Source organism: Drosophila obscura, unplaced genomic scaffold, assembly GCF_018151105.1.
Source record: "Drosophila obscura isolate BZ-5 IFL unplaced genomic scaffold, ASM1815110v1 contig_9, whole genome shotgun sequence".
NCBI classification, from domain to species: Eukaryota; Metazoa; Arthropoda; class Insecta; order Diptera; family Drosophilidae; genus Drosophila; species Drosophila obscura.
In genome coordinates this window covers 1,701,229-1,725,614 of record NW_024542883.1, presented here as the reverse complement: position 1 = coordinate 1,725,614, position 24,386 = coordinate 1,701,229, and the positions used below count along the sequence as shown (strand labels likewise).

At 37.9% G+C, this 24,386-nt stretch overlaps 2 protein-coding genes across 3 annotated transcripts; both read left to right on the top strand.

The window, feature by feature from the left end:
• The first annotated feature begins 4,328 nt into the window (after positions 1 to 4,328).
• Positions 4,329 to 19,527, top strand: LOC111080264 (insulin-like growth factor-binding protein complex acid labile subunit). Its single transcript, XM_022375758.2, has 6 exons — positions 4,329 to 4,471; positions 5,218 to 5,757; positions 16,602 to 16,789; positions 16,872 to 16,966; positions 18,838 to 18,950; positions 19,023 to 19,527. Exons 1-6 carry the CDS (start codon positions 4,352 to 4,354, stop codon positions 19,452 to 19,454), a joined length of 1,488 nt encoding a protein of 495 aa, XP_022231450.2. The 5' UTR covers positions 4,329 to 4,351; the 3' UTR covers positions 19,455 to 19,527.
• Positions 19,528 to 20,910: 1,383 nt separating this feature from the next.
• On the top strand, positions 20,911 to 23,954 carry LOC111080262. Of its 2 annotated transcripts, XM_022375754.2 has the most exons (3): positions 20,913 to 21,308; positions 23,520 to 23,663; positions 23,725 to 23,954. In XM_022375754.2, exons 1-3 carry the CDS (start codon positions 21,004 to 21,006, stop codon positions 23,885 to 23,887), a joined length of 612 nt encoding a protein of 203 aa, XP_022231446.1. In that variant the 5' UTR covers positions 20,913 to 21,003; the 3' UTR covers positions 23,888 to 23,954. The 2 variants fall into 2 exon arrangements, with proteins under 2 accessions (XP_022231447.1, XP_022231446.1); XM_022375755.2 differs by lacking the exon at positions 23,520 to 23,663 and having other exon boundaries at positions 20,911 to 21,308.
• The last annotated feature ends 432 nt before the right edge of the window (positions 23,955 to 24,386 follow it).

Genomic DNA, 24,386 nt, shown 5'->3' with positions numbered 1-24,386 from the left:
AAAAAAAAATAAAAGACATAAATATGGAATTTTCTGTCGTCTGTGCCAAAAAAACCTGCAAGAAGCAGATCACCCATGACCAGCCCAATATCCCCTGCTGGCTTTGCGAAAGCGTAGTGCGCGCAAAATGTGTAGGGATCTCGGGCCGTGTAGGAGACGCCATTTCCCAAAACAACGGCCTACATTATAGTTGTGACGAATGCCGTGCTGTGGAAAACGACATGCGTTCGTTCATGAGGCAGACGCGGAGTGGCTTCAAAGAGCTGATCGTAGGCTTTAAACAGCAATATGATTGGCTGTTGGCCATGAACACTCAGTTCAGCAGTTTACAGCTGCTGGCTGAGTCTCCGAGGCGCAAGAGGTCTACTCCACGGGACTTGCAAGAGCCGACTGCCTCATGTCCGCCGGCATCTGAAAAACTTACTCCGACCACTCCCTTAGTGCAGCAGTTGATTACGTTTGCTACTCCAAGGGCAACGATCGCTGCTGGTGATGCAGATTCGGGAGCCGAACGCGTCACTTCGGAGAGTATGCACTTAGAAATGTCTGTAGAGTCCGTGTCCATCGAGTTCGCACCCAACCCCTTAACTATCCCCTCAGTTTCGCTCCCACCAGCTAATAGATGTCCAGGACCACCGGATACTGCCATCGCAGGTACTAGGCCTGTGGTGCCAAAACCACTGGTGGGAGTCCCACCAAAACGACAAGTTTTTGTATCGCGGCTAGCCCCCGACCTCACATCCAATGATGTGACCGCTTTTATACAAAGCAAAATAAAAGCCGTCGGCTTAAAGGTGGAAAAATTTAACTTTTCTTACGCCAGGGATATATCTTCCTTCAAGATAAGCGTCTCCCCAACTCAATTTGAAACCATTTGTTCCGCCAAATTTTGGCCGGAGCATTTGGTGGTTAAAGAGTTTAAGGCTAAGAAAAAGAATAGGCCCCCCATTACTCTTCCTAGCATTCAGACCAGTGCTCCATCTCCATCCTCATCTTCCACCTCTACTTCCACCCATCCAAAAAACTAACTTCCTCTCTTGTAGTTACCTACCAGAATGCTAGAGGCTTGCGTAGTAAGCTCAGCACTCTTTTCCTTGAGAGTCTCGCATTCTCATCCCACGTTATTGTGTTCACCGAGACCTGGTTAAAGCCGGACATCCTTAGTTCCGAAGTTTTGGCAGGTCGGTACACAATTTTTAGAAATGACCGTTCGTCTCGACGTGGAGTGGGGTCCTTATTGTAGTGGACTCAAACTTCACGTCGGAACATTTCATGGTTCGGGTTCAACAAGACCTGTCTCTTTCTCTTTCTCACTATGTAATAGCTCGGTCAAATTTCTCCGTTCTATAAAAACTACCTATCTCGATGCAGGATACGATTTTCACAGGACCCTAAACAGTTTTACAGCTTCGTAAATAGTAAGCGTAGAACGTCCGCACATCCATCCTCGTTATCTTTTTTCAGTATGTCAGCAAACAATGATGAGGCAATTGCCGATCTTTTTGCCATTTTTTTTTCAAACAACCTATTCTCATGAAAGCTACTCTGGTCAGCCGTATTTATACAGTTTACCAAGTTCGAATGGCATCTTCAGCCCCTTGTTAAATGAAAGCTCACTGCTTCATGATCTTCGACTAGTTAAGCCGGTGTTTTCACCAGGTCCCGACGGAGTTCCCGGCTGTGTACTTACGTACTGTGCCGACGCTCTGTGTGAACCCTTGCTTAAACTATTCACTCTATCCATTAACTCATCATGCTTTCCCCCCTCCCCACATCTGGAAGGAATCTTTTATTATTCCGCTCCATAAGAAAGGTAGCAAGTCTAATGCAAATAATTATAGAGGTATATCTAAGTTATCCGCTATTCCTAAAATGTTTGAAAAAATTTTAACTCCGCACTTGCAAAATCTCTACAAATCACTTATATCTCCGTCTCAGCACAGATTTATAAGGCGACGATCAACAACTTATTAGAGATTACCCCTTCTATCATTAAAGGCTTCCAAGGTAACTTGCAGACGGATGTCATTTACACTGATTTTAGTAAAGCATTCGATTCTGTAAACCATTCCCTTTTAGCACAAAAACTTGACCTTTTAGGGTTTCCGCCTAATCTTTTGAGATGGATTTCTAGCTACCTTCGTTCTAGGACTCAAAGAGTCCTCTTCAAAAACTCCTTCTCTTCACCAAATAAGGTTACTTCTGGAGTACCACAGGGCAGCCATCTAGGCCCCCTACTATTCACACTCTTTTTTAATGACCTGCCTTCAGTATTAACAAACTCTCGAGTACTCATGTATGAGGATGATGTTAAACTCTGCGTTCAGTATAAAGACATTTCGCTTGCAATCCGATCTCAATAGCTTTCAGTCATAGTGTTGTGCAAACATGTTACACCTTAATGCTTCGAAATGCAAAATAATGACATTTCATCACTCCAGCTCCTTTTTGGCTCCTTATAGTAGTTAGTCGTACAAAAATGCTTGGGGTCATTTTTATGCACAACCTGATCAAGGGTGACGTAGATATCCTTGAGCCGCATAAGCTCTACGATTCCTATTAGATCTACTAGAAACTTTATTTCATTGTTCGTTCCGCTTTGTAGATCAAATTATTCCTTGCACGAACCATTCACGAACCTCTATCATATAATGTCCACCACTAATTCCCTTTCTCTTCTTAAATCAATAATACTAACATACCTTTCCCGTAATTAGTACAATTTCTTAGCTATCTTTGCTCTTTGAGTTGTGTTTAGCTCTAATTTTCCTCGAATTTTAGTCTAACACCCTTCTTTCCTACATGCTCGCGATCGATTCGGTAACACGCGTCGCGCGTCATGCAGGGCCCTGACAGTTTTACCCGTCACAAGCAAAAGTGAAAAAGTGAACGCGAAACCGAAATCAAATAAGTGAAAATAATAAATAGAACTAATTGCCCTCCATAATCATTACTTCTACAGCACCATAGCACAACACCCCACTTTCGCCTTCCCCTCACTTCGGTCGCAACGGCCAGCCCCGTACTTAAAGTTCCGGTAAATCTAAAAAAATACACACACAGAAAAGAGGTTTTGTTTCAATACATGAATCTAAAATAAAACTAAATAATAGCTAAAGAATCTAAATTAAACGAGAAGGATCGTGTTAGTCGCTTCTGGGAACGCGACTCTACTTATACCCGTACTCAGTCAGTATATACATTTTTGAGATTATGATTTTTTTTAATTAAAAAACAAAAATTTACATATTTCCTTTTTTTGCTACATCTGTTATCTACATATACTATGTATATTCTACATCTAACATGTAGGATATACATGTACAATTTAGATTCTACATCATCTCCGCTAGAGGGCGCTCGTGCACTGAACGCGGCAGAGTGTGCGGTCTCCGGCTGAAGTAGGCGGGGGAACCAACAGAAAATTAATTTTTTCATTCTGGCTATAATTATGATCCGATCTGATTCAGAATCGGCAATCTGCCTGCTACAGGTTTTCGTCCTTTGTGGTGGCGGAAGGGGGCGGGGCGAAATACACTTGTAGCAGTGTGATATCACATGAGTCTGGAAACATGGCTATATCGACTCGGCTATTGATGCTGATCAAGAATATATATACTTTACGGGGTCGGAAACGTTTCCTTCTCTGCGTTGCACACATCCACAAATACAATATACCTCTTTACTCTTTTTTGAGTACGTGTATAAAAATGTCTGAATGGACATACGGCCAAGGTCTTACTGTGCAACGCAATAAAAATTATATTTTTTAAATTTAATTTAAAAAAATCACAATGTCCGACCATTTGTAGGCTATTGGCCTTTACACTAAGTCAGTCATTCGTTCTGTGACTAAACATTTACCCTTTTCGCTTGAGCTGGTGAAAAGACAAATGAAATTTTCTTTAAAATTTCGTTTTGTTAGGCCTTATATTGAGCTTTGATTGCTTCGAGTGCATATTGTAGAAATTATGTGCACATCTTAGCTAATTTGTTTTCAAATCGGTCTTCAACATCGTAAAGCTTTTAAGAGTACAGAGTAAATGATCAAAAATTTGACTCGGAATACGGGTTTTGCCATATCTTACAAAATGAATGTCATAATTGAGTACTTTGGAAGTTAAAAGTTTGGGAAAGCTTTTGGGATTCTTATCATGGATTGTACAAATAATTTCATCGAGATAATCGTAATCAGTGCCTTCAATGCTCAGAAGAAGATAAGATAGCTCGAAATAGATAAAACACACATTTTTAACTGAGCTTGTTAGTCATATACTTTTCATTCGTCTGTAAAGAGTCATTGCATATTTAGTTTTTCCGTTTAAAGCCAATTAAAAATATTATTTTGAAAATGAAATTTAAAAATAATTATGTTATAATCTTTACATTTTATTATTTTTTTTTAATAAATGTAACCACTCACGGAGATACTGATAACAACACATTATCCAGAGAAACAACAATTACAAAGGTATAGGTAATTATAATAAATTTGTTATTTTATCCAGAACCTTACTTTATTTAAATGGTTTTAACGGAACATTTAAGTGTCGTTTTGTTTTGTTAATTTTTAAAATTAAAGTTTACGAGGAGTTCGTTTAAAACACGAACAATGCGTTTAAATACGTCTAGAGCAGTTAAAGCAAGGAATGAATACTGTTTTTGGGTACCTTTATAAGCTCAATCGATTCATCGTTAATACAACAGCTATTATATTGAGCGCATCATTATTAAAAAATGTTTTTTTACAGTTTTAAAAATCAGTACGAGTATAAGTGGAAATATATAAAAATTTAATGTTAATACCTAAAATTCGGTAAAAATATTAATGCAGAAGTGAAAAAGAGTATGTTAGATTACATTTTGTAAGACCAAAGATATTTTAACTTGGAATACTTTTGGCATGGCTGAGAAGGAAGTATTATTAATGTATAGACGGAGCCGAGCGAGCAGTGGACGAACATACAGTGGAGCTCTGATACAAACTTATTATTAAATGCGAGTTAACTAACTTCCTTTCCGTTTATACTCTGAACTTATTTACTTCATGTATCATGTAACTGCCAAAAAAAGATAGGATCGCAAGATTTTAGATGGGACTGGCTTTATAGATTCGTTCTCTCTCTCTTTTCCAAATATCAATTCTGACCAAGATGCATTTAAATCTGTTTATCACATTGATAAATAAAATTTAAAATTTATCTATTTTCATTTCAGAACTTTGCACCTTTAAAAAAAAGCGATCTGTGTACAAAATGCACATGCGACTTAGCGAACAATTTAATCGATTGCACGAGAAACTTGAACAGTTTGCTTTCTAAGGAAGAATGGGATGTCTTAATGGACGGAGACTTTGTTCTTGAAACTATCAAGCTAGATCACAACAATATTAGTAAAATTCCAATTTTGCAAACATATGCTGTAAAAAATTTGTACTTAGGAAATAACCAGATAGATTCAATAGCTATCGGTGCCTTTCAAAATTTATCTGAAATGACCAGTCTAGATTTATCACATAACAAATTAACTTCAAAAGTTTTGCTACCAGATGTTTTTAGAGGACCCTATACCGTAACGGACTTTAAGGCGTTATATAATTTGAAATCGCTAAATTTGGGACATAATGACCTGCATTTTTTGGACGCAGATTTATTTGAGCATGTTCCAAACCTAGAAGAGCTTATTTTGTGCTCAAATAATTTTCAAATAATAAACGGAGTTTCAGAAGTGGCAATTTCAGGCTTGGCATCATTAAAGGTATGTAAATGCCATTTAAAATGATTTAGATGTATTTGATTTATTTATTAAGTTATTAGTTAATAATAAACAAGGTACAAGGTAACGTGACGTAGAGAGCCCTGACTTGTTGAGCCGCAACTTTACGATTCCTATTAGATCTACTAGAAAATTTATTCCTTTGTTCCTTCCTCTTTGTTGATCAAATAATTCCTTGAATGAACCGTTTAGGGTCTTATGCTCGGATTATAATTCGCTCTACCTTAAATTATCCACCACATATTCCTTTCCTCTTCTTAAATCAATAATACTTACATACATTTCTCGTAATTAGTACTATTTCTTAGCTATCGTTGCATGTTTAGCTATGTCTAAAGCTTAAGCTAACATGATTATGAGTAGGACAAAAAATTCTTGATTTTTAAATTACAGCTAAAGCGTCGTAGAACCTCGCTACGGTTGAAAATTCTGAGCGGCTTCGAAGACGATTGTAGGGCCGAAATAGAGAATAATTGTTTATATGAAACCGGGTCGCTTGTTCTCTTTTTTAGTGACCAGGTGTGTTTTTGTTTAGCGCTTCTCATCTTTTGTTTGTTTTCGATGTTTTGACACAATAATCTTTTAATATATTTCCAATATTAACTTAAAATCATAAAATCAACAGCGATTGCATTCCTTTTAATTTGTATTAAAAATATAAATGAATTATTTACTTTTGGGGTCGGTTTATCAAACCTGCCCGATGGCTTGGGCTGTTCGTTAGCGACGAGCCGAGAGGGCTCGAGACAACGCGGTACAATGCGGCCTTCGGCAATTTCAGCCTTTCAAATTAATAATTGAATAAGAGCTCAATACATTTTGTCACACTGAAACAGTTTTCAACTTGGAATGCTCTATCTCCTAAACTAAAGTTATCTTTAAAACTAAATTGGTGAAAGCTCTGGAAAATTCTTTATAAGATGAATATATTCATATAATCCAAAGCGCTCATAAAATTGTTGGACTTGTGCCACCTTTTATTGGCTGAGTCACTAATGTGCTGAGCTAAAACCTTTGACGAAGCCGGTTATATTTCCAAGGCTAAAAGAGAATTGAAGTACAAGCCCCGTGCGTCCGTATCATGAAGCCTTAAACTAAAAGTGAATGGACATTTATTCTTCTTGCAACATCTTGGAATTGTATAGTCTTTGCTATAACCCAAACCTTAGTACCAGTTATTCCTCTCTCGCTCGCGAAATTTATGTGCGTTCTCTCTTATGAGCTGTTATTGCAACCGCTATCCTTTCTCCTCTCAGTTTTTACTAATTTCGCTTCAAACCTTTGTTTGGCACATTGGACTAATGCCCATTTGTTTTTAAAATTTTAACCAAACAAAAATTAAACTTTATATGGAATACGCTGTGGTCTGCAGTAAAAAATGTACACAAAGCAGCTTACCTCCGAGCTATTAATGTAAAGGCCTCATTATAGTGGCGATGAATGCCACGCTATTGAAAACGACATGTGGTCGTTGGTGAGACAAACGCGGAGTGGGTAAGCGTGGGCTTCAAAACGCAATACGATTGACTATAGTCCAACGACACTCAGTTCAGCAGTTTGCAGTCTACTCCGCCCATTCCGATCACACCAATAACGTACCGGACAACCGGAGTTGGCCATCGCCATGCCTGTGGTGCCAAACCCATTCGTGGGAGTCCCACCAAAGCGGCAAGTTTTTGTCTCACAGCTTAGACCTCGCAACTAATGATTTAACTGCTGCTGCACAGAGCTAAATAAAAGGCGTTGGCTCAAAGGTATAGACGTTTAATTTCTCTTATGCCAGGGTGATAACTTCCTTTAAGGTATGGGTCTGCTCGACTTCCCTAACAGAATCAGACCAATGCTCCATCCTCATCTGCCCGCTCTACTTCTACACATCTTTTAAAAAAGTACCCATATTATAGTAGCTTATCAGAGCGCTAAAAGCTTACGCAGTACTCTTTTATCTCTTTTTACCGGTTGTGCCAATGAGTTTGAGAATAAATTAAATAAATTGTCAAAAACTTTGAAGAAATACATCAGAACGCGTTGTAACTCCAAAAATAAAACTATGTGGAATAATCGACATGCAACATGAAATTCAGAGCTTACTTCTGCAAAATAATGGACTTAAAAGAGTGTCGGAAACTGATTTGCATGTGATTAGCTCACTTCTAGATTTTATGATGCCTTTTAAAGATTGCTTAAAGCAGCTTAGTGCTGATAAAGAGCCCACTTTACATATTTACGTTTTCTGGTATGAAAAACTAAAGATACATTGCCAATTTGATGATATCGATTCAGATGTGACCAAAGCGTTGCTAGCCCGAGGCCTTCCGCTCACTATACCTGAAGACTCCTACCATCCTACATTCAACGAGAAGGAACGTGCGAATCGCTTCTGGGGACGCGACTCTACTTATACCCGTACTCAGTCAATATATATATTTTTGAGCATATAATTTTTTAGAATTTTAGAATTAAAAAAAAAAAATTTTACACTTTACATTTTTTTTGCTACATCTGTTATCTACATCTACATTTATTATGTATATTCTACATCTAACAAGTAGATTAAACATGTACCATTTAGATTCTACATCTCCTCCGCTAGGGGTTGCTCGCGCACTGAACGCGACAGAGTGTGCGAGCGAGAAGGAAAATGACTTGCGTTGTCGTTGTCAGGAGGGGGCAGGGGAAGCGACTGAAAATTAATTTCTTCATTCTGGCTATAATTATGATCTGATCTGATTCAAAATCGGCAGTCTGGTAGATATGGTCATTCTCTACGATACTGCGTTTTTAATTTTAGCGTATCTTTAAAAATGTGCCTGCCACAGATTTTCGTCCTTTGTGTGGGCGGAAGGGGGCGGGGCGAAATTTTGAAATACACTTGTAGCAGTGTGATATCACATGAGTGCGGAAACCAAATTTGGTTGCCCTATCTCTTATAGTCTCTGAGATCTAGGCGCTCAACAAGACGGACAGACAGACAGACAGACGGACAGACGGACAGACAGACATGGCTATATCGACTCGGCTATTGATGCTGATCAAGAATATATATACTTTATGGGGTCGGAAACGTTTCCTTCTCTGCGTTACACACATCCACTTTTACCACAAATCTAATATACCCCTTAACTCTTTTTTGAGTACGGGTATAAAAAGTCGGTCGATATTGGACCTATTGTATAGGATCAAACGGATAATTTTTTGAACATGTCCGATGCTTTCGTAAAGCCGAGTTTAAAAAGCTTAATAGCCCCATTAGGGATTTTGATTGGTCCGCTCTGTTCTTGTGCACTGACGTTATTTAAGACACACAATTTTTTTGTGGACACAATTTTTGATACGTGTGTCCGCCTTTTTTGCCCAATTAGATGTGGGAAACCCCTTAGTTCCCCAAAGAGTTTTCCAGTATAAAACTCTTAAAATAAAAACTATCAAAATCTTCAAGAAGTATGTTCTTATTCTTCTCTCTCTCTCGCTGTGTATTAGGTTAGGTTAGGTTAACCCAGACGGCCCTCACGGGGCCACGCATAGGCCAATATGGCCCTTAGCCGGCTGTGTATTAGCTCGGTCGAATTTCTCCGTTATTAACGCTCAATACTGGCAATCTACGTTACCCATGACGAATTGTGCATTTAAATCATACCAAGCATTTTTCTGCGGCTAACTAAGGCTAGAAGGTTCATGGGGGGGGGTAAGTATGGTATGGTGGTAAGATGGCAGTCTCACACTTGCATCCCAGTTAAGGCCTCGCAGAGCAAAAAGTAAAAGGTTTTACTGGACTAATTCTTTATGGTCTTGGTGTATTTTGTACTTAGGGAAAATAAATTCTGTCTGCAAGTTACATTGGAAGCCTTTAATGATAAAAGAGGTGACGTCTAATAAATTTGTGGTTGTTGATCGTCGTCTTTATAAATCTGAGCTGATCTGGATACATAAGTGATTTGCAGAGATACGGCAAGTGCGTAGTTAAACTTGCCTCAAACACTTTAGGAATAACCTGTAATATTCTTTGCGTCAGTCTTGCTACCTTTGTTATGGATAGGATGATACAAGATTCGGTCTAGATTGGGGGAAGCATTAAGAATTAATGGATAGGGTGAATAGTACCTGAGTACACAGACGAGAACTCCGTCAGGACCTGGGTTGTTTGGAAAAATTGGGCAAAAATATCGGCAATTATATGATCACGATTTAAGAAATGATAACGAGAATGGATGTGCGGACGTTCTACGCTTACTGTTTACGAAGCTATCCTGCATCGAGATATGAGCGTGTGAGGACCTATCTCAGGCTGAGATATGCATCTCAGAGACTATAAAAGCTAGAGGAACCAAATTTTATTTCCAGACTCATGTGATATCACACTGCTACAAGTGTATTTCAAAATTTCGCCCCGCCTCCTTCCGCCTCCACAAAGGACGAAAATCTGTGGCAGGCACAATTTTAAAGATACGATAAAACTAAAAACGCAGAGAATGACCATATCTATCAGGTGGCCGAATCTGAATCGGACCAGATCATTATTATAGCCAGAATGAAGAAATTGATTTTTAGTTGTTTCCTCTCGGAAACCTACTCGGTTATGTTGACCGACTGACCACGACGTGTATTGTAGTTCTTGACTCCCGATGGACGGCCGATCGACTGCCTCGTCTCTACGCCAGGCAGTACCTTTTATGGATCGGCCGGCCATCGATTTTCCCACCAATGCCATACAGATATCTTATTTCTATTTCGGAAAGTTGGAAGGTTCTTACATATACATATATTGCCGAGTGGATTTCCCGGTTGCAGAGGGTTACCTATCCCAACCTCCCACCAAGTGTCCAATGTCCCAGGTAAGGTGATCGGTGTGCACCGGTCCCGAGGGAAAGGAATTTCGTTAAAACTTCGTGAATATATTTTTAGGAATATTTATTTATTTAATATTATTTTAGGTACTAATTGCGTAAGCCCCCTTGTGCCGGTCTCCTGTCTTTTAGCACGTGCTGAGTTTTCGTATTTGCTGGGTGTTGATCTAGTCATTTGAGAGCTTTGGTTACTTAGGTTTTGCAGCGATGGGGGTTGGTTATCTTTCTGTCCATCGACCTGTGCTGCGTCTTCGAATTCGTTTGTGTGGATATCTTCACCTGGAAGTAGCGTTGGTTGCATCGACTGCTTGTGACGAACATTGGGATTCATGGTTCTTTGCAAGCGTTAAGAACGGAGCGAGCTATTACATAGCACGTAAGATAAAAAGAACAAACTTCATGAAATGTTGTATTTTTCCCAGATTAAAAAAGATTAAAAAAGTGTGCCAAGTACATTGTTAAAAATGTTTGTGCCTTTCAAAACATCATTAGACAAGTACAGAGCGGACCAATCAAAATCCCTAATAAGGCTGTTGAGCTTCATAACTCGGCTTTGCGAAAGCAGAGGACACGTTTAAATAACCTTCCTGTTAGACCTAATACAGTATATTCAATATCGAACGATGGTATGTATAATGCTAGGTAAACGTCACCAGGTTTATATTGTGAGCGGATGGCCTCGTGTTAGCAACGCTATTGTCGGATTCGAGACAAAGCCAAGATCATGCAAAACGTATATTTTACGCACAGGAATTCCAGGTTCTGTTGAAAATGGACTATGAAATGTTCCTATATGAAGTTTGAGTCCACTGCAATGAGAACCACTTCGAGACGAGCGGTCACTTCTTAAGATTGGGTATCGACCTGCCAACACTTCGGAACTAAGAATGTCCAGCTTTAATCAGGAACACAATAACGTAGGACGAAAATGTGAGACTCTCTTGAAAGAAATTTTTGAGGTTACTACGCAAGGCTCTAGCATTCTAGTAGGTAACTAAAAGACAGTAAGTTAGTTTAAAAAAAAAAACGAGAAGGAACATGTGAGTCGCTTCTGGGGACGCCACTCTACTTATACCCGTATTCAGTCAGTATATATATTTTTCAGCTTATGATTTTTTAGAATTTTAGAATTAAAAAAAAAAGTTTACACTTTACATTTTTTTGCTACATATGTTATCTACATCTGATCTACAATGTATATTCTACATCTAACAGGTAGATTGTACATGTACCATTTAGATTCTACATCTCCTCTGCTAGGGGTTCCTCGCGCACTGAAGAGTGTGCGAGCGAGAAGAGAATGAGTAGCGTGGTCGCTACTGGCAGGATGGGGCGAGGAAACAACTAAAAATCAATTTCTTCATTCTGGCTATAAAATTGATCTGGTCTGATTCAGATTCGGCAAAATGGTCATTCTCTGCGTTTTCAGTTTTATCGTATCTTTAAAATTGTGCCTGCCACAGATTTTCGTCCGTTGTGGAGGCGGGGCGAAATTTGGAAATACACTTGTAGCAGTGTGATATCACATGAGTCTTTTTTAGACTCTGAGATCCAGGCTCTCATCGAGACGGACAGACGGACATGGCTATATCGACTCGGGTATTGATGCTGATCAAGAATATATATACTTTATGGGGTCGGAAACGTTTCCTTCTCTGCGTTGCACACATCCACTTTTACCACAAATCTAATATACCCCTTAACTCTTTTTTGAGTACGGGTATAAAAAGTCGGTCGATATTGGACCTATTGTATAGGATCAAACGGATAATTTTTTGAACATGTCCGATGCTTTCGTAAAGCCGAGTTTAAAAAGCTTAATAGCCCCATTAGGGATTTTGATTGGTCCGCTCTGTTCTTGTGCACTGACGTTATGAAAGACACACAATTTTTTTGTGGACACAATTTTTGATACGTGTGTCCGCCTTTTTTGCCCAATTAGATGTGGGAAACCCCTTAGTTCCCCAAAGAGTTTTCCAGTATAAAACTCTTAAAATAAAAACTATCAAAATCTTCAAGAAGTATGTTCTTATTCTTCTCTCTCTCTCGCTGTGTATTAGGTTAGGTTAGGTTAACCCAGACGGCCCTCACGGGGCCACGCATAGGCCAATATGGCCCTTAGCCGGCTGTGTATTAGCTCGGTCGAATTTCTCCGTTATTAACGCTCAATACTGGCAATCTACGTTACCCATGACGAATTGTGCATTTAAATCATACCAAGCATTTTTCTGCGGCTAACTAAGGCTAAGTATGGGTAAGTATGGTATGGTGGTAAGATGGCAGTCTCACACTTGCATCCCAGTTAAGGCCTCGCAGAGCAAAAAGTAAAAGGTTTTACTGGACTAATTCTTTATGGTCTTGGTGTATTTTGTACTTAGGGAAAATAAATTCTGTCTGCAAGTTACATTGGAAGCCTTTAATGATAAAAGAGGTGACGTCTAATAAATTTGTGGTTGTTGATCGTCGTCTTTATAAATCTGAGCTGATCTGGATACATAAGTGATTTGCAGAGATACGGCAAGTGCGTAGTTAAACTTGCCTCAAACACTTTAGGAATAACCTGTAATATTCTTTGCGTCAGTCTTGCTACCTTTGTTATGGATAGGATGATACAAGATTCGGTCTAGATTGGGGGAAGCATTAAGAATTAATGGATAGGGTGAATAGTACCTGAGTACACAGACGAGAACTCCGTCAGGACCTGGGTTGTTTGGAAAAATTGGGCAAAAATATCGGCAATTATATGATCACGATTTAAGAAATGATAGCGAGAATGGATGTGCGGACGTTCTACGCTTACTGTTTACGAAGCTATCCTGCATCGAGATATGAGCGTGTGAGGACCTATCTCAGGCTGAGATATGCATCTCAGAGACTATAAAAGCTAGAGGAACCAAATTTTATTTCCAGACTCATGTGATATCACACTGCTACAAGTGTATTTCAAAATTTCGCCCCGCCTCCTTCCGCCTCCACAAAGGACGAAAATCTGTGGCAGGCACAATTTTAAAGATACGATAAAACTAAAAACGCAGAGAATGACCATATCTATCAGGTGGCCGAATCTGAATCGGACCAGATCATTATTATAGCCAGAATGAAGAAATTGATTTTTAGTTGTTTCCTCTCGGAAACCTACTCGGTTATGTTGACCGACTGACCACGACGTGTATTGTAGTTCTTGACTCCCGATGGACGGCCGATCGACTGCCTCGTCTCTACGCCAGGCAGTACCTTTTATGGATCGGCCGGCCATCGATTTTCCCACCAATGCCATACAGATATCTTATTTCTATTTCGGAAAGTTGGAAGGTTCTTACATATACATATATTGCCGAGTGGATTTCCCGGTTGCAGAGGGTTACCTATCCCAACCTCCCACCAAGTGTCCAATGTCCCAGGTAAGGTGATCGGTGTGCACCGGTCCCGAGGGAAAGGAATTTCGTTAAAACTTCGTGAATATATTTTTAGGAATATTTATTTATTTAATATTATTTTAGGTACTAATTGCGTAAGCCCCCTTGTGCCGGTCTCCTGTCTTTTAGCACGTGCTGAGTTTTCGTATTTGCTGGGTGTTGATCTAGTCATTTGAGAGCTTTGGTTACTTAGGTTTTGCAGCGATGGGGGTTGGTTATCTTTCTGTCCATCGACCTGTGCTGCGTCTTCGAATTCGTTTGTGTGGATATCTTCACCTGGAAGTAGCGTTGGTTGCATCGACTGCTTGTGACGAACATTGGGATTCATGGTTCTTTGCAAGCGTTAAGAAAGGAGCGAGCTATTACATAGCACGTAAGATAAAAAGAACAAACTTCATGAAATGTTGTATTTTTCCCAGATTAAAAAAGATTAAAAAAGTGTGCCAAGTACATTGTTAAAAATGTTTGTGCCTTTCAAAACATCATTAGACAAGTACAGAGCGGACCAATCAAAATCCCTAATAAGGCTGTTGAGCTTCATAACTCGGCTTTGCGAAAGCAGAGGACACGTTTAAATAACCTTCCTGTTAGACCTAATACAGTATATTCAATATCGAACGATGGTATGTATAATGCTAGGTAAACGTCACCAGGTTTATATTGTGAGCGGATGGCCTCGTGTTAGCAACGCTATTGTCGGATTCGAGACAAAGCCAAGATCATGCAAAACGTATATTTTACGCACAGGAATTCCAGGTTCTGTTGAAAATGGACTATGAAATGTTCCTATATGAAGTTTGAGTCCACTGCAATGAGAACCACTTCGAGACGAGCGGTCACTTCTTAAGATTGGGTATCGACCTGCCAACACTTCGGAACTAAGAATGTCCAGCTTTAATCAGGAACACAATAACGTAGGACGAAAATGTGAGACTCTCTTGAAAGAAATTTTTGAGGTTACTACGCAAGGCTCTAGCATTCTAGTAGGTAACTAAAAGACAGTAAGTTAGTTTAAAAAAAAAAACGAGAAGGAACGTGTGAGTCGCTTCTGGGGACGCGACTCTACTTATACCCGTATTCAGTCAGTAAATATATTTTTCAGCTTATGATTTTTTAGAATTTTAGAATTAAAAAAAAAAGTTTACACTTTACATTTTTTTGCTACATATGTTATCTACATCTGATCTACAATGTATATTCTACATCTAACAGGTAGATTGTACATGTACCATTTAGATTCTACATCTCCTCTGCTAGGGGTTCCTCGCGCACTGAAGAGTGTGCGAGCGAGAAAGAGAATGAGTAGCGTGGTCGCTACTGGCAGGATGGGGCGAGGGAAACAACTAAAAATCAATTTCTTCATTCTGGCTATAAAATTGATCTGGTCTGATTCAGATTCGGCAAAATGGTCATTCTCTGCGTTTTCAGTTTTATCGTATCTTTAAAATTGTGCCTGCCACAGATTTTCGTCCGTTGTGGAGGCGGGGCGAAATTTTGAAATACACTTGTAGCAGTGTGATATCACATGAGTCTTTTTTAGACTCTGAGATCCAGGCTCTCATCGAGACGGACAGACGGACATGGCTATATCGACTCGGGTATTGATGCTGATCAAGAATATATATACTTTATGGGGTCGGAAACGTTTCCTTCTCTGCGTTGCACACATCCACTTTTACCACAAATCTAATATACCCCTTAACTCTTTTTTGAGTACGGGTATAAAAACAACCCAAAAACTATAACTGTCTATGAAACGGTCCAGTTTTTTATTGAATATTGATAAAAGATACCAAAAACAAAATGTAACGTAACACAGTTTACTTTTTATTCTACCTGAAAGATGCAGTATGTCAATAAAAGTTGAAAACATTTTTGCACACGGAAATAATTTTCAACTTTGATTGCTCATATATTCTAAATTTTTTTTAACTTTCATTTTTTAAAGCTTTGGAAAATTCTCTATCGGATTCGTGGATTGGATTTATCCAAAGCGTTAAAAAATTAATTGTGTTTTGCCACCTCTGCGGCTGAGGCCCCACTGTGGAGCGTACCGCGTACTGAGTACCGTGTAAGTGTGTCGGAGATTGATTTTGATCATCTTCTCCAGTATCTTCCTTCTCCTCTTCTTTTGCCACCTCTTGGGAAAACCGGTAGCGTGACATGACCTTCTCGCTTCAATATCCAGAAATGATTAGCTACGCAGTTATTTTCTCATTGCACTATTGCATTTTCAGGACATCACTCCCACATGCAAGAATATGCAAGCTTTCATTAGGGTCTTGACTGTATTTCATGCATGTCTCCTTTCGGATCTGACTCCCTGCATACATCTCCTTCTCTTTCATACCTACGCCATGCTACATCAAACAAAAACTGCCAGCCCACAAAAAGCGAAGAAACAAGCAAACCGTACCGTGGTCAAAGTGACAACGATTACGGGCCGAACCTTTAAAATTCGTTTTTATTTCAATTTAAAAATCAATACCAGACAAGTTTATATACAACAATAACTTTCGAATATGTAATTGAATTGTAATTGAATCTTTGTTTTTTTTTTCTACAGATATTGGATATTTCATACATGCAGTTAAAAATTTTGCCACAAACAATTCTACATGGGCCACGAGATCTTGAAACTTTTATAGCAGCTGGAAATCTTTTCAGTAAATTGCCAAAAGCTTTAACATATGCAAAGAATTTGGCCAGTCTTGTTTTGAATGAAAACCCAATTGAAGATCTTCAAGGCGATAAGTAAGCTATGATCAACAGATCTCTCTACCTTAAAGCATAACCATAATAATTTTATGAAATTTAATATAAACTAACATTTTAGCATTTTTCCTATGATGACTAACTTAAAATATCTCAGTATGTCTTATATGCCAAAGCTGCGGCATGTCGGAGTTGGAGCTATGAGTGAATTGCAGAGTAAGTGTAAAAATCTAAGCTGAAATCTAAGAACCACATTCTTTGAACATCAATGTGCAATCTTCTAGGTTTGATCTTCCAAATTAAAAGAAAGAGCGGGAACATTGTTAGCCGATACTCAATAAATAAATAAATAAACTTTTTATTTAGTTTAGTGGCTTTTTATACCCGTACTCAAAAAAGAGTTAAGGGGTATATTAGATTTGTGGTAAAAGTGGATGTGTGTAACGCAGAGAAGGAAACGTTTCCGACCCCATAAAGTATATATATTCTTGATCAGCATCAATAGCCGAGTCGTTATAGCCATGTCTGTCTGTCCGTCCGTCCGACCGTCCGTCCGTCCATCTTGTTGAGCGCCTAGATCTCAGAGACTATAAAAGCTAGGGCAACCAAATTTGGTTTCCAGACTCATGTGATATCCCACTGCTACAAGTGTATTTCAAAATTTCGCCCGTCCCCACAAAAAACGAAAATCTGTGGCAGGCACATTTTTAAAGATACGATAAAACTAAAAACGCAGTATCGCAGAAAATTCCCATATCTACCAGACTGCCGAATCTGAATCAAATAATATAGCCAGAATGAAGAAATTAATTTTCCGTTGCTAGACCCGCTCTCTTGCTGAAGATAGTGGGAGATTCTCTCATTCTCTTTCTCGCTCGCACACTCTGGCTCGTTTTTTACGCGAGTCTACATGTTAAATGTAGATTATACATTGTAGATGTAGATAACAGATATAGCAAAAAAAATTTAAAATGTAAAATGTTTTTTAATTCTAAAATTATAAAAAATTATAAGCTAAAAAATTTATATACTGACTGAATACGGGTATAAGTAGAGTCGCGTCCACAGAAGCGACTCAAACGTTCCTTCTCTTTTTCCTTTGGTTTCATTGAAATATGATTAGGTAGAAGCGACAAATGTCTAAGTTGTGTGGACCTGCACTTGTTAAAAAATAAAGGTCAACATTTGACCTGAACTGGTAACCATACCTCAGATTTGGCACAACGAAAAAAAGAAACTGTCAACAACATTTAATGCCAAAGGAACACGTTCAGGTAGCGAAAATTCAACTCCTTTTCGTTTGCTTTGTTCCACATCGGCAGTTGGACCCGCAACCTTCCAAAAAGTATTTTTTGTTTATTTTTTCATTTTTTTAGGTTTTGCTAACGAATTATAGCTCCACCATAGATTTTAACTAACAATACCTTAAACGACGTCTCAATTTTATTCCGACTTTTCCTGAGTTTTTAAAGTCAAAATTTCAGGGGAAAATACCGCGAAAAAAAGATGAAATTTGAATTTGAAAGCTTAATATCTTCCAGGCTGCTGCTACAAAGTGTGTGGGTCGGATTTATAGCTGCATTTGTCAGCAGAAATGCTTTCAGAACTGCAAAATGCCATGCAAACAGGATTTAAGATACTTAAGTAATTTGAAAAATAGAAACAAAAAACATGCAAAATACCATATTTTAACAAATTCTTAAAAAAAACTAAACCATAAAAAAAACCATAATTCTTTAAAAATTTGTAAATCCCGAAATCTATCAGAAAATGTAATTTTGGGCCACAGCGGAAATGTCGTATCGACTAGTCTTATTCAGGCACTCCGGTTTCACTTTCGCCAAAACTTAGCGATTTATTCTTGAAAACGCAAACATTGGTAAGATACTAAAGTTATGTGAAAAAGTACTACCTATAGAAAACATAATAATGAATATAATTTTTTTTTCTTACCGTTTTCTTTATTCGGGAACAAAACAAAGCGGAAAAGTTTATCTTTTTAATCGTTTTAGCTGCAGCACAACCAAATTAATATTGAAGTTTGTAAATAAAACGTATTTGTTTCTATTTTAATTACATATTTTCAGATCTTACAGAACTAATATTGTCTGATAACAAGTTTCTAGTCGAAATCGATGAGCTCGCCCTAGCAAAAAACCTGTCTGATGGACAATACATGAACTATCCTCCATTGGAAAAAGTAACATAAAAAATCCAAATCCAACATACATATGTATAAATGTTTTTTATATTTATCTTTAAATGAAAACAGATTTACTTAAATAATTGCAACCTGACAGCAATACCAAGGTCATTACTTGTACGTTGGGATAAACTTGGAGTACTTGATCTTCGATTTAATCCATGGAACTGCGATGAGTCGAATGATTATTTAATTAACATCCTTCTACCACAAATAAACAAAACAACCCCAATTCTGGCAAAAAATGTAGAGTGTAGTTCACCCCCTGTATTACAAAATGTGGCTGTTTTAAAGGTAGCGACGGATCGTTTAATTGACAATAACAGCAGCAGTAGTATTTTCTGGATTGGGCTCCTAGTTTTTATATTTATTGGCTTTCCGATTACATTAGGAATTATTGTATTATATAGACGTGGCTGCTTTTATTTAAATAAAAATGACAGTGTTACCAGTCATGCTCTATATAATAGAGCAAAGTTCAATGACGATTTCCAAATTTAAACATGTTGTAATATATGTATTGTTATATTTATCATACCCAACAAAGAAAATAAAATTATATATTTGTACCCAAAACACAGTTTTCCCTATCCACCCTTTTCATTTTATTTATAATTGCGGATGTCGTGTCTCGAGCCCGATATTAGCAAGTGATTCCAAAATGTCGTAGTTAGGGGTGCTGCTGCAGCTTAAAGCTTAAAACTGAGTGCAATAGCTACAAGATGTTGTTAAGTCGTTGGTATTGAACAGATGGAGCCGTGTACCGCAGTGAAGAAAAAACGAGAAGGAACGTGTAAGGCCTCGTCCCACCACCGAAAATTAATGAGATTTTTCGCATCAAGTCGCGGGTGCATGCACATACACATGAGTCTGTTGTAGATCCTGTGATCATAGTTAAATTTGAAAGCAGTCGTGACAAAATCATGTTGTTAAAACGGGCTGAAGAACATCGACGAAAGACTAAACAACCACTTTTTCTGGAGTTACTTGGCATCCAGTCGAAGACCCCTATCTACTTCAATAATAACTCAGTAAATGCAGCTACACCAGCTCAAGGAGGCCATGAAGATGAAGAATTTCAATAAAAATAAACCGCAAAAAATTATGAAATTTGAAGTTGAAAGCTTAATATCTTCCAGGCGTTAAGCTGCAGATACAAAGTGTCTGGGTCGGACTTATAGCTGCACTTGTCAGCTTTTCAGAACTGCAAAGTTCTATAGAACCAGATACTAATGTGAAAAAGTTATGTGAAAAATAGAAGCACTACCTCTGAAAAAAACCATAAAAAAAAAAATTCTTAAAAAAAAAATTAAACAATAAAAAAAAATCCATAATGCGTTATATTCAGAGCGAGGACGGTTCTGGCGGGGCAACAGCTCTGTGGGCATTCCAGCCACACCACTGTTAGCGATCCAGCTACGCAAGCTGTTGCCCACGCTCTCGCTCTCACGCTTAAGAGCGTTTTTCCCCCCGGTGACGCGCTCTCGCGCGCTCTGACTTACCACACTTACGCTCCCGCCCACGCTCACGCACCCGCTGCCGACATCCGCCGGCAGCTGACTTCGACTAGTATTAATGCGCTTCTTCACCCACAAGCAAACGGCTGGCTTTTTCACGGGATCCCTTAATATATATATATATAGTGAATAAACCCCCAGGAATATACTGAAGAAATTGGAACTGCCTAACGTCTTTATTTTGGGATTCAGAACTGTGGGACTTCGAGACGCCTCTTCGCTTAATCACGTTAAAAATTTTTAAACACCCAAATCTATAAGAAAAGTCATTTTGGGCCACTGCCTAAATGTCGTGTTGACTAGTGTTATCATCATCGATAACATCATCTTAATGCAACACCGTGCATGCCCTCTTCAACAAAACATTGGAATCATCGAAAAGCAACACTGGGCATGCCGTCCACAACAAAACATCGATATCACCATACCAACTGAAGTATCTGTTCATTGCAGATTCATCGTCGTGCGACCACTGAATTCGCTTTAGCGATTAAATACCAAAAAAAAAAAATTAATAAAAATCGTTGGACAAAATGACATGTACCTTCCGCCAGAATGTTCTGAGAAATGTTCAACCATATTCCGTGTTCCTTCCACAATTATCTAAATCGATGCTGCGCGTCTTAATTCAAGTATCCGTACATTACATAGAGACCAAGAAATCCTGTTGCGAAGTGCTGTCCCTTGCAAAAAGCAAACTGACAAATGCCGGCCATGAAGTTCCCCAAGACTTTTGCGAGCTCTTCACTATAGTATTTTTGATAATGCAAATATTTTTGCGTTATCCAAAAGGAGTGGTAAAGGTTCACGAGTTACGAAAATGCCTGTTTGATTTAAGGTATAAAAACGCATATGTACATATGAACACTACTAATAACATTCGCAAATAAGAAATTAATAGTTTTTAGATACAAAATTTATTAATCTGGGTTTTGGTTGTTTATTGTGAGTATGTATGCATAATGTACTTAAGTACACAATTGTGTTATATACTATATGTACATATGTATGTACATATATGTATTTATTTCCGCACAGTGCATAATTAAAGGGTACGCCCACCATACTCTCAAAGTTTCTTTGAGCATACATTTTTTATAGAGGGACTTGATACATATGTACATATGTATGTCAATGCAGTTAATGCATTAACTACCATGGTAGAAAGTAGTTATCGTCCAAGGCAAAGTCGTAGATATGTAGATAGCATGAGAGACACCCCGAAATTACTTTTCGTAGCCTAGATCTAGATATAGATACTAGATATAAATAAATATCTAGATACTTTGTAGTTTCAGCTTATCGTCCGTGAAATATTAAACTTTAAAATGCAAAAATTATTACTTTTGAGATTTGTTTTCCCCAAAATTTAAGCTTTTAAATCAATATACTTATAATAATAATTACACTACTCGACAAGGGTTTTCCTCAAGGAATAAAACCCACTTTTTCTGAAAGATTTGGGGCTTACAAATATTATTTTTTTCTATGGCAGAACTTTTTTATGAAACATTTTTGAAAACGTACTTTTTTTTAAGCTATTTTCAGAGGTAGCGCTTTTTTCTACTTTTCCTGAGTTTTTAAAGTCAAAATTTCGTAAAAAATACCGTACAAAAATCATTTTTACATTTCAATGCGTTATATTTCCCAGACGGTAAGCTGAAATCACAAGACGTTTGGGCTGAACTTTTAGCTGTTTTAATTATCTTTTCAAAATAGCAAAGTTCATTACAAAACAAGAAGGAACGTGTGAGTCGCTTCTGGGGACACGACTCTACTTATACCCGTACTCAGTCAGTATATACATTTTTGAGCTTAAGATTTTTTAGAATTTTAAAATAAAAAAAAAAATTTTACATTTTACATTTTTTTGCTACATCTGTTATCTACATCTACAATGTATATTATACATTTAACATGTAGATTATACATGTACCATTTAGATTCTACATCTCCTCGGCTAGGGGTTGCTCGCGCACTGAACGCGGCAGAGTGTGCGAGCGAGAAAGAGAATGAGTAGCTCTCTGGCTGAAGTAGACGGGGAAAGCAACTGAAAATTAATTTCTTCATTCTGGCTATACTTATGATCCGATCTGGCAATCTGGTAGATATGATATTTTCTACGATACTGCGTTTTTAGTTTTATCGTATCTTTAAAATTGTGCCTGCCACAGATTTTCGTCCTTTGTGGCGGCCGAAAGGGGCGGGGCGAAATTTTGAAATACACTTGTAGCAGTGTGATATCACATGAGTCTGGAAACCAAATTTGGTTGCCCTAGCTTTTATTAGTCTCTGAGATCCAGGCGCTCAACAAGACGGACGGACGGTCGGACGGACGGACGGTCGGACAGACAGACATGGCTATAACGACTCGGCTATTGATGCTGATCAAGAATATATATACTTTATGGGGTCGGAAACGTTTCCTTCTCTGCGTTACACACATCCACTTTTACCACAAATCTAATATACCCCTTAACTCTTTTTTGAGTACGAGTATAAAAAGAAGCGCCACCTCTGAAAAAAGGTTTATAAAAAATACCAGACTTCAAAAAATCTTCTGCCATAGAAAAAAAACATTATTCTTTAAAAAATTTTAAAGTCCCATATCTTTCAGAAAAAGTCGGATTGGATCCTTGAGGAAAAAAAAGTTTGATTTTGTCGAGTAGTGTTATCTTTACAATCAGTTCAACTAGGGCAATTTGTTTCAAACCGTCTAGACATTGAAGCACCGTGTACTCGTGCTGACAAGATTTTGAAAGCTTTCTTTCAAATGCAGTATATTTCATAAAAATATTTTTGCTCGTTCAGAGTGATTAAATTAGTAAGCTGAAAACGAAGGCCCCACTGTGCGACTTCCCGAAAGGAAGGAGGTATCACCAGAACTGAAAACCATGATACATGATGAAGCGTGCTGGTGAACGCCCATTGCTTTTAAGCTGTGACGAAAACTTAATTAGCTTGGAAGTTACGTTCTTTTTTGTAGTAAAGGTCTCGCAAGACCTTGTTAATGAAATGGGAACTGACTGATTAAATAAATTTTTTACAGATTTTCAGAAGAATGCGTTGAAGATATTTGCACAGTTATTTTACATCATCGAGAAATACTAAGTAAAAATTACTCGAATACCAAGTTAGATCGTGTTAAAATTTTAAATGTGAAGTGGAGAATCAACATTACTTTGACTTTAAAGTATGTACATCATTAATTTTTGATATTCAAATAAATTTTCAATATTCCTTTATATTTTTAGTACTATCCAAGATAAGACAACCGTTGTACTGCACTTCAAGCTCCTGAGTGGAGAATTTCGAACTCTGGAATTGCCACTATCTACATTTCATCGATTGCGTTACAGTATTACTCTATTACTTAATGAGCTACAGTCTTTGCAAAGTCGATCAGTTTTAAAATAATAAAAAAGTAAATATGTATATTAGGCTGGGCCAAAATTTTATCAAACAAAATTTTAATTATCTTGCCTAAAAATGTAAAATTCGTTAGCATCCTCTATACAATTTTTTAAACAAAAATAAAAACTTTAATATTATTATCTAACCCAAGATAAAATTAAGGGGTGTCCTGCTTAAATATCAGAAAAACATTTGTTTGGGCTCAACCTAATGTTTTAAGTCAAAAAATATACTTTTTATTTCAAAGCACTCCGACATTCGCAAAAGTGTGATTTATATATTCCTGTACTATTAAGCGCAAAATTGATCCATACCTTAGTGCCATCTCATACAGAATAAAATCTCGCCCCAATTTAACACCGTCAGATAAACTTCAGAGTGATAATAAAACACAGATAGTTAAAATTAACTATGATTATTTAAATGGAATCGAAATCACACGAGCGGAGTCCACAGATTTATATCGATAGTTGCCTATCGGGACCGTATGTGGACTGAGAGA